The following is a 9,464-nucleotide window of genomic DNA, read 5'->3' as shown; positions in this document are numbered from 1 at the left end:
TATATATATATATATACACACTTATTCATTAATTGCATTCAGATGATTTATTCTTATATCATGTAATATTCCATGGAAGGAAATAAAGGTGATGATGAAAGTAAATAGGAATATAAAGTGTATGAATTAAAAGTTTCTAGCCTGCATGGTAATGCTACTAATTCGTATTTATAAAATATATGTCAGCATTATCAAGTATTTTCCTGTAGAATCTATGACATCACTTTACCTTCTGTATGGTGTATATTTGTAATTGTAATATATCTATACCAAACAGTACGTATAATCAACTATGCGCTATACAAAATCACATAAGTGATTTCTTGTATTTGAGTGTTAACAAAGACAAGTTGTGTGGAGATGAGTCAACTGTCAACTGTTAGATTCGTAAAGGAATTAAGGTCATACCTGCATGTTTAAGGAAGACAAAACAATTCAAAAGCTTAGCTGTAAGTACCTCTCAGTAATCAAAATGTAAGCGCCTAGCAGTAATTAAACTGTAAGCGCCTAACAATATACGTACCTCTTAGTAAATAAAAGGGACCTATCGGTATTAAAATTGTAAGTACTCATCAGCAATCAAAATGTACCAATCAATACTCGCACGGTCCCGTTCGGTGATACAAATGTAAATACCTGTCAGTAATCAACTTATACATATCAGTCATCAAATTGTACATATCAGTAATACAAATGTAAGTACTTATCAGCAATCAAAATGCGATTCCTTATCTACGTCAACATCTGTTACAAATATTTAACTTAATAAAGTAATATTTTAAAGCAACGCTATCATGATTAGTGTATGTGTGAGACTGTTACTGTTTCTTTTATATTTCATTAAATAAAACTATTCGTTCTTAATTTTGAAACAAACGTTTCTTAACAGATAAAATGTCAGATTATCAATTTAGAAATGTGATAGGTTAAATTCTTTTGTAACATTTAGAAAGATATTTAAATAATCAATAGGGTTTTCAGTGGTATGTCTTTTATTCAATATTATACAGCATTTTGTTTAATATTAAACTAGCGCTGTCTCTCAATAAAACCATAAAATCTTGAAATTCAATTAATATACAAAGCTTCCGTAGCCAAGAGACTTTTACAATATTATCCGCGTGATTCTTCTACGAAGTTTATAAAGAACGATGATACACAATTCTGTTGCTGCTGTCCAAAAATACGTGATTTGAAAAGGATTAGAAAGTGATGACTTCACTTAGTAAGCACAATATTGCTGATATATAATTTTTAAAAGTAACCTCTATCACAGGTTGCATTATACAAGAAAAATGTAGTTTTACATTTTAATTTGGTATTTTTGAGTTTCCTTCTGAAGTTCGAAACTGTATATAGTAAAACCAGGTGGTTTTGTAAAGAAAAGAGTACAAAAATGTAACCAGTAAAGAATAGTTTGCTCTTCACATAAATATTAATGCAAATGATAAGAAATATATGTATTATACTGTAAATTTATCATTTGTTTCCATTGAAGTAAAACAAATATTATTATTATCATAAAATCTCGTAGGAAGATGACGGAAACATTATGATGAGAGCCGGTCAGATAAAAAACCCTAAAACAATATTTTGGGAAAGATTTGTATAGCATCGACATTTATTTTCAGTTAACCCATGATAAGATTGATGCCATGAACAGTAGTTTTAAATGGTCGCTTGCTATATCTATCAAATTAGCATTTTAGACTGGAACACAACAACAACAACATCATCACCACTATTACCAAAACAACACTAAAAGAAGCTATCAGCACATTTTTTTCTCGGCTTTATTGGAAAAATAGCATTGCTGAGATCAATTCTGACTAAGTTTTGATATAAATGGTGTAGTCTAGTGCCTTTCAAAAACTGCGATTGTATTTCCTAAAATGGTATGAAATTTGGTAGATTACCTAGAAAAGACGGGTAAAGTGTTTCTCGCATTAATTCAAAAGCTTACATGAAGTGAGAAATGTGAGCGAAATACAATAATTCTTCCCTTATCTGTATGTACTATTAAACTATGATACATTTTGCATTTCTTTCTTTAAGCTGAACTCAGTTATATTCTTGAAGTAATAATGATTTCTTCTCATTATTGCATAAATCGTTATTAAAGTCAACGACTGTTTCTTCCTTGTTACATGTTCATTACGTAAACCACAAATATCTGAAGATAACCTTTCATTATTGACTTATTGCTCGAACAAAACTTCAAATTCAATTTTTAAAAAATGTAATTGAAAAGAATAGTTGAAAATACTTCGTTTTCGAGACTGTTATATTTTCCTAAACGACACCATACATTATTCAGCAATTTGTATTAGAACGGAAGTCAGCAACAGCCCATTTCTTTTAATGTACAGACAAGTGTAAACACAGAGAGCAGACTGAATTACACCAGAGTGTATTGGTTGCAGAGATGAATGCTGCAGATACCAATGCTAAACAATAAGTTAATTAGGGCAGACGTTTTAAATACGCACAGAACGGAAGGGAACGTAGTTGCCAGCTCATGTATTACTCGAGATAAACACAAATACAATTTTGCATGGTAGAGTACAGCTGGCGTAGAATGATATAAAAGAGATGGGATGAGCAAAATATATTCTTATCCATTCTTATACTTAACAACGTGCGAAGAACAATTATAACAGATATAATTATAATAAGTTTACAGGGGAACATAATAATTCAAGTATTAATTCCATAAATTAACTTAATTTAAAAGATACGTTAAAATTTGTGTTGTGAGCATCTCACTAAATTTGTATGTATCGATAGTTTGGGATGCTTCTTCTTGATGTATTGTTTTCATATTTTTGCAAAAGTTTAATATAGTAACATGTATAACAATTTGTCATTTATTTCTTGTCAGGCGTATAATTTACACTTTTCTTTCAGATATATCCAAAGATTTGCCATCTTCTAGTTTCATTGAAAAGAGAAAAAAGGAGATGATGAATGAAAATAAAGTATCAAGTATGAATGAGAGAAAAATAGAAAAAGGACATGAATAGGAAGAGGGCTCATATAATATATATATATCGACCATATTAATTTCTCGTGGAAATTATCAGCACTGTTAAAATGACCAACACCCCTCAGTTTATGATGTACGCATTCAATTATTACTAGAGTCAGTCTCAAACAGTGGACACATTGATCATTTTGGATAAAAGTTTGTTAGTAATATATTGTGTGTTTTTCAGTATGTTTATGCACGCTGACAAAAAATATGAGTATCAACCTGAGAACAACACATCTGATTTAGACTGATTACCTATGGGCAGATAGTATATGTGGGGGGTGGAGAGGACGGGTACGCTAAGTCAGCACCCCCTTAACCCCCAAAAAGAAACAAAATAAGAAACTAATAAATACAAAAACAAATAAGAATCAGAACGTTTCCGAAGAAAGGTTTCTTTATAGTCTGATCGAAACGTTTAAAATGCAGGAATGTTAGGAGCTTTGCCTTCTGGATCCCAACAGAAGTTTCACTGATATCAAGGGCGAATCAATAATATTTTTAGTAAGAAGTGAATGCTAGGTAAACTGCAATTTGGTCGAAGTCGAGAGTAAAACATTAGAAGTTTCCTTGTGGTCCTGTAATCGTTTACTAGAACAATCATATCGTTATTATTTAATGTTTCTTCATAACAAACGCTATATGGTCGGCAAAAAGGTAGGAATTGAACAACTATTATAAAATTAATGGTCGATCTGAAAAGACTAAAAATGTTGGTGTTTTATTTTGAATTGACGACATTCATCTATTTGTGTAATTTTCATTTGAGAATACGAAATATATTTAACCTGCCACTTGTACCCAATCGCTAAATGTAAAACTACATTTTTCTTGTATACTGCTGTCAAAGCTTGTATTATTGAGAAGACAGTAGTTTATTTAGTCGAAAATACCAGGGTCTGTCAACTAATTCCTTTTTTCCGAAAAGAGTTCTTGTAGAGCGGAGCAACATTAGGGGGGTCAAATCCGTACTGACGGTGGTAGAAACGTTAAATTCCCGTGTTAACATTTAGACATAATGAAGTCCGAAGAAATTTGCTCGTAACATTTTGTACAGAAACTGGGGGTCTGACGCCTTGACGTAAATTTCATCATTCTCTTTTAATTTGAAGTTACCTCCCAAGGAACTGGGCATGAATTCTCTACTACTGTTAATATTCTGTTTCCAGAACATTAGGCTGCTTTCTTTGGCCCGTTTGAGAATTATTTGCTGGTAAAGCTGATCATAGCGCGTGCTGTTTGAAAGTGCGGAGTGCGTGCTGAATATGAGTTGAGAATAAATATAGTAGATTCCTGGCTGGATCACCGTTATGATTCCTGTACTCTCAGAGTAATTCAGTCCGCTGGTCATAAAAGAATGTGTTCTATTCATTGTCCATAAGATGACGTTGTCTGGGAGACCTAATAATAATAATAATAATAATAGCGACAGCAACAGAAATAAAAAAATTAAAACGACAACTACCACTACCACTACTGCAAGATATAAATGCTAAAAAAACTGATATACCTAAAAGAAAGTGCTAACTTTCCTACAAAGGAAGTAAAGGAGTATTACTAGCAGCACCACCAGCAATACTAGCATTGCATTACTACTTCTAGTAGTCATATGTGTAGCAGCAGCAATAATAATAATAATAATAATAATTATAATAATAATAAGTGCAGCAATAATAATAATAATACAGTACTAGTAATGCTAATGATAAAATCAACAGGAAAACTAGCAACAAAAATTATTACGAGAACGGTGACATAATCAACAAAAAGAAACGAATGTCTTGACATTTGACTGCAGACATTTATGATTAATATCAAGATCGTTGTTCTAATCATCGATCCTTTGCAACAATGCTAGCGATCGAAATAGGAGTCTTGTTTACTACTTTGTATGCTCCATGAAGCGGAGTGCAACGCAGGGAAATTATTAAGCAGGCAACCAGATTACTGAAATAGTTACAGAGGTAAGAATGAGATATGAAGTAGCTTTTTCGACGAGAGAGAGAGAGAGAGAGAGAGGGAGAGAGAGATTTTTAGTGGGGTATAAATGGTATGGCAGTTGAGTTGCATAAGATATGCAAGATATGAACTTACTGCAATTTTTTGTGTTAAGGTATAGATGACCTGCTACAGATGTGCCCTTCCTAACATCTGATATTGTATGATCTGAAAGTACAAGATAACTTAGTTCTTCCTGTTTTCTTGGAAATTCCATTTTATTTTTGTAGCTTGATGCAGTGGAACTAACTATTGTTTACGATTGTTTGGGAAACATTATATATTGGAGTTTGGGCCAAAATTGTATATATTAAATTCATTCACCCTTTTGGACTTCACATGTTTCATATACAAATGAAAGGGTTTTAATAAGAAAAACTATGCCCTGTTTCTTCAATTGCAAAAGATACACCCTTTCCAAATATTACAGGCTTAAAAATAGAATCCGTTTGATGATGTAATTCGAGTTAACCAGGTGAAATTATCAACCGCTTGTAAACGAACGATGGAGAAAGCGTGGATTATTCCTTTTCTTGGTTCTTGTATTAATCTGTCTATGACGATATTTATTTATTGCATCTCGGAATTAGGTAGATCGCCTATACAGATAGGCTTGGTCTGCTTGATCAATGTTAATATATCATTGAAGAGAATACAAAGGGTTCCAACGGAATAATTTGTTCTGACTTATTCCTGTCTTACATTTCGTACTTACTATGTTCTGCCTCTTGTAAATGGCTTGCGCTGCGAGAAATACGGGAATGTCCCCCAGAAACCTAAAATGCAAATGGTTGTGACATATTTATTGCTTCAATTTTCGGTATGCTTGTTTTCTGTTGTAAAATTCATATACCTTTAAAATTATAAAAGGAATATTCATATAAACAATACATATTTTTTGTCATGCTAAGATTTCATACTTTTGAGCATTTGTGAAACTGATTGGAATATTCAAAAAATGCGTGTCTCTTCTCTTAGAGTGACAAACATTTAAGAAAACAGTAAAATACTAGTAAACAACTACCCCCCCCACTGATCCTTTTAAACCTTCCACCTATAAAGGTCAAAACGATGAAATCAATGTAGTTAGCAATATGTTTAGGGTTTAAAAACAAAAGAAATGCCATGCTGATTTATGGAGCACGTCAGCTAATAGTTTGTAATAGATAACAAAATAAACAACTGCCCATCACCTCGGTAAGCAGGCAGAGTGTTTTAATTTAATTAGACTCAATAAACGTTAAAAATGGCAACTGTCTGTACTGTGAAGCATTTCGACCAAGTTGAGTGTGTGATAGGATTTTGGATACTTTTTACTGCATGTACATCAGTCAACAAGTTCGACTGGAAAATGAACCAATTGTCTCTGGAAGGGTCGTTTAATTATTTACTTCCTTTGAAAACGAGCAAATAATCTTGATATTAATTTGCATTGATTACAAGAGAACTGTATGACCTCTAAATGAAATATTAAGAGATTAGAGTTCAGTCATTGTAGTATAAACAGTTTGTGTTGTTTATCCTACCATTGTTTTAATACGACGATATTATTGAAAATAAATAACACAGATTAATAGACATTAATCACCATCTGGTCTGAACATCGCAAATCATTGAATTCGCAGGAAACCAGAAGGACCGTTTAGAAAAATCTAGACTCTTTTATTTGGTGATCCAAATCCTGAGTTCAAAGTCGATCCCAAAACTTTTGTATACTTTATAACATTTTGTGCTTATAATATGGTTGGGTTGACAATATTATTTCAACTACACCAGATCAACAAGATTAAGTTGTATTTAGTTTGAATTTAAAACACTGCATTTGTTCAGTATAACCATCTATTACTTAAACACATACCAGTGATGCCTGCATTTTATGTGCTTCCGATGCCGATATACAACAGCGGTTTCCTTCTTTTACCAGCATCACGCTTTCATTCCTGTTGCCAGATATAAATTTGCAAGAGAAGCAGACGATTTTTGTGATATCGGAGTCATATTTCTCGTCGCTGATTCTGCTTGTCAATAAATAAGTGGCCAGAGCCACTATTATTAACAAGGATATGAAGTGAAATGCTACATGGCGACGATTACGCAAATTACACCGCTGCATACTGCCGTTTGGATTCTTTGGTTCTGTGTCTACCAAGTAGTGATTAATATTTGTCTGACTTTCTAGGGACATTTCTTGCTGGTAGGTAAAGTGTTAATGAAATTCGAGCGTCGATACAAAATATTGTCCACTTCTTGTTCACAAAGTATTTTTTTATAAAAACGCAAATAAGGCGAGCTATCTCATTAATTTATGAGATCTATTTAGGATTTTCCAGCACATTTAAAACAAAATTAAAAAAATAGAGAGTATTCCTTGTATATTCCTCTTCTTTCAAACCCACGCAAACTGTTTTTCAAATCCGAAACCATCAATAAACTATCTTGCGAATCTCATATCTATTGTGCTGCTGGTATCTATCGAGGATATCGAGAGAAGCAAAAGGTCCGTCGATACTGCTCCGGCCTTGAGTCACCATTTACTTCTGAGTCATAATAAATCAGACAGTACACTGGTGACCAAACTTTGGTTTATCTTTATCGGTAAAAGATGTCTAAACATACTGTATTTTGCAAAAATGAGGAAACGACTGATTGTACACAAGAAATACATGAACATGATAAATTGTATCAGGGTACAACCGTTGAAGAACTAGATAAAGAAAAAACAGAGGACGAACTTCCAAAAGTGATACAAAATCTTAAACTTCGACACAACTCGACCATCTTTTGAATGATAATTTAAGAAAAGGAGTGGACATACTTAGACCCAAAGTCAATATTTAATAATTATTTGACACTTGTCATTTTGATACGCACTCGGGCGAGCGGGAAATTATACATATATTCAAGTCTGGTGACGCGTGTGATACAGGAAGTTTTGGAGGCGTACCTTTACGTGAGGTGCTTTTCAGATTTATTTACCAGTATTTTAAATAAAAGACTGTTGAATTGGGAAAATGAAAAACAGGTTAATTTAGTTTCAAAAAAGGAGTAGAACTACTGACGCAGTTTTCTTTTACATTGTCTGATTAATAAGTACTTATGTCAAAATGAAACGTTTTAGGTAGTTTTTGATGACTTTTAAAATGGCATGGTCATGTATACAGATATAGTTTGTGGTTGAAAGGTTTCAGTCAAAGTGCAAATCGCAAGTTTTTTAATGTTTCTCGTTCTGTGTACAGTGTAGGTAAAACATGTTTCACACTAGGATTCTCGTAATTCCTTTATTGAGGATGGAGTTGGTTTGATACAGTGTGAAATATTATCACCGATACTATTTCCATTATTTCTTAAAGATTGGGACATATCGTTACAATCTACGGGAGATATCTGTATAGAGTTAGATGAGGTATCCTTTTTTTTACCCTATTTTGTGACGATTTGGTTATATTCCTAGGTAAAAAGCTAATACATAATTTGCATGACTGTTCTAATAAAATGCAATATAAATGTTGACCTTGATAAAACTAAAGTTATTGTCTTTCGAAAAGGTGGTCCATTAAGACAATAAGAAGTATGGAATATAGCCAGGTGTAATATTAATGTGGTTGAAAAGGTTAATTACCTTGGTCCTGCATTCTTTAAAGAGCAACAAACTTTTGGTGATAAAGCACTAAAGGCAATGCACGTGCTTATATGAAACGTAGAAAAAGTTTCTTGAATTATAATGAATGTTTGAATTTTTATGTTGTTCCTGCTTTGAATTACGCATTGGCCGTATGTGGTTTTCACCAGGCTGACGCTATTGAACGTGCACAAAGAAGCAGTTTTAAGTATTTGCTAAATTTAAAATTAAGTTAATTAAATATTGGTTTAGAATTTAAATTTCTGCAAATATTATACTTTGAACTAGATATAGTAATTTCTGCATTGACATAATTTAGATAATATCATCAATAGGGTTACACTCATAAAGGATACTTTAAATCTATTTAGTTCTGGTGTAGCATGGATATTTTCTGTGCCTGTGAATTGCTGCAAGTTTATTCAAGTTTTAAAGATAAAAAAGACAGATACTTTTCTATCAGATTAAAATAATAAATAGCAAAATGCTGACAGACAGTCTCCATATAAATATCTGACTTACTGTGTACCGACTATTCCTAATGAACAAATAATAATGAGTGCAGACTTGAATTGTTTAGGTCTGATTTTCAGAAGAGTGGTACAACGCATGATGGTCATGATAAACATAAATTTGCAAAGATCAGGTTCTGATATATGTTTTGAACTTAAGCAATAAAAAAGAGTGGGTACAAAGTAAAGGTAATGGAAAAGACATTTGACCAAAAGTTGAATGTTACATTAAAATGAGTACAATAATTAAATAAATAATCCGCACGGTACCACATTGATAATGTTAGCGTTTAGTTGAGACACA

At 32.6% G+C, this 9,464-nt stretch overlaps 1 protein-coding gene across 1 annotated transcript; it reads right to left on the bottom strand.

Annotated features, from left to right (window-relative positions):
* Nucleotides 1-4,040: 4,040 nt before the first annotated feature.
* LOC149799816 (tumor necrosis factor ligand superfamily member 10-like) lies at nt 4,041-8,661 on the bottom strand. The gene is made up of 3 exons (XM_089958287.1): nt 8,649-8,661; nt 5,745-5,805; nt 4,041-4,374 (listed from the first exon to the last, which is right to left on the bottom strand). The coding sequence occupies exons 1-3, from the start codon at nt 8,659-8,661 to the stop codon at nt 4,041-4,043; spliced, it is 408 nt and encodes a 135-aa protein (XP_089814413.1).
* Between the last annotated feature and the right edge of the window lie 803 nt (nt 8,662-9,464).

Source organism: Sinohyriopsis cumingii, chromosome 5 (genome assembly GCF_028554795.1).
Source record: "Sinohyriopsis cumingii isolate HCF-2022 chromosome 5, ASM2855479v2, whole genome shotgun sequence".
Taxonomy (NCBI): Eukaryota; Metazoa; Mollusca; class Bivalvia; order Unionida; family Unionidae; genus Sinohyriopsis; species Sinohyriopsis cumingii.
Note: the sequence above shows the minus strand (reverse complement) of the source record. Positions and strands in the feature narration are given on the sequence as shown.

What these genes read in the sequence shown, in the direction of transcription:
- LOC149799816 (XM_089958287.1), bottom strand. An exon ending in TTTACAAGAGGCAGAACATA is followed by an intron (nt 4,375 to 5,744) that starts GTAAGTACGAAA and finishes TTTTATGACCAG; the next exon opens with CGGACTGAATTACTCTGAGA.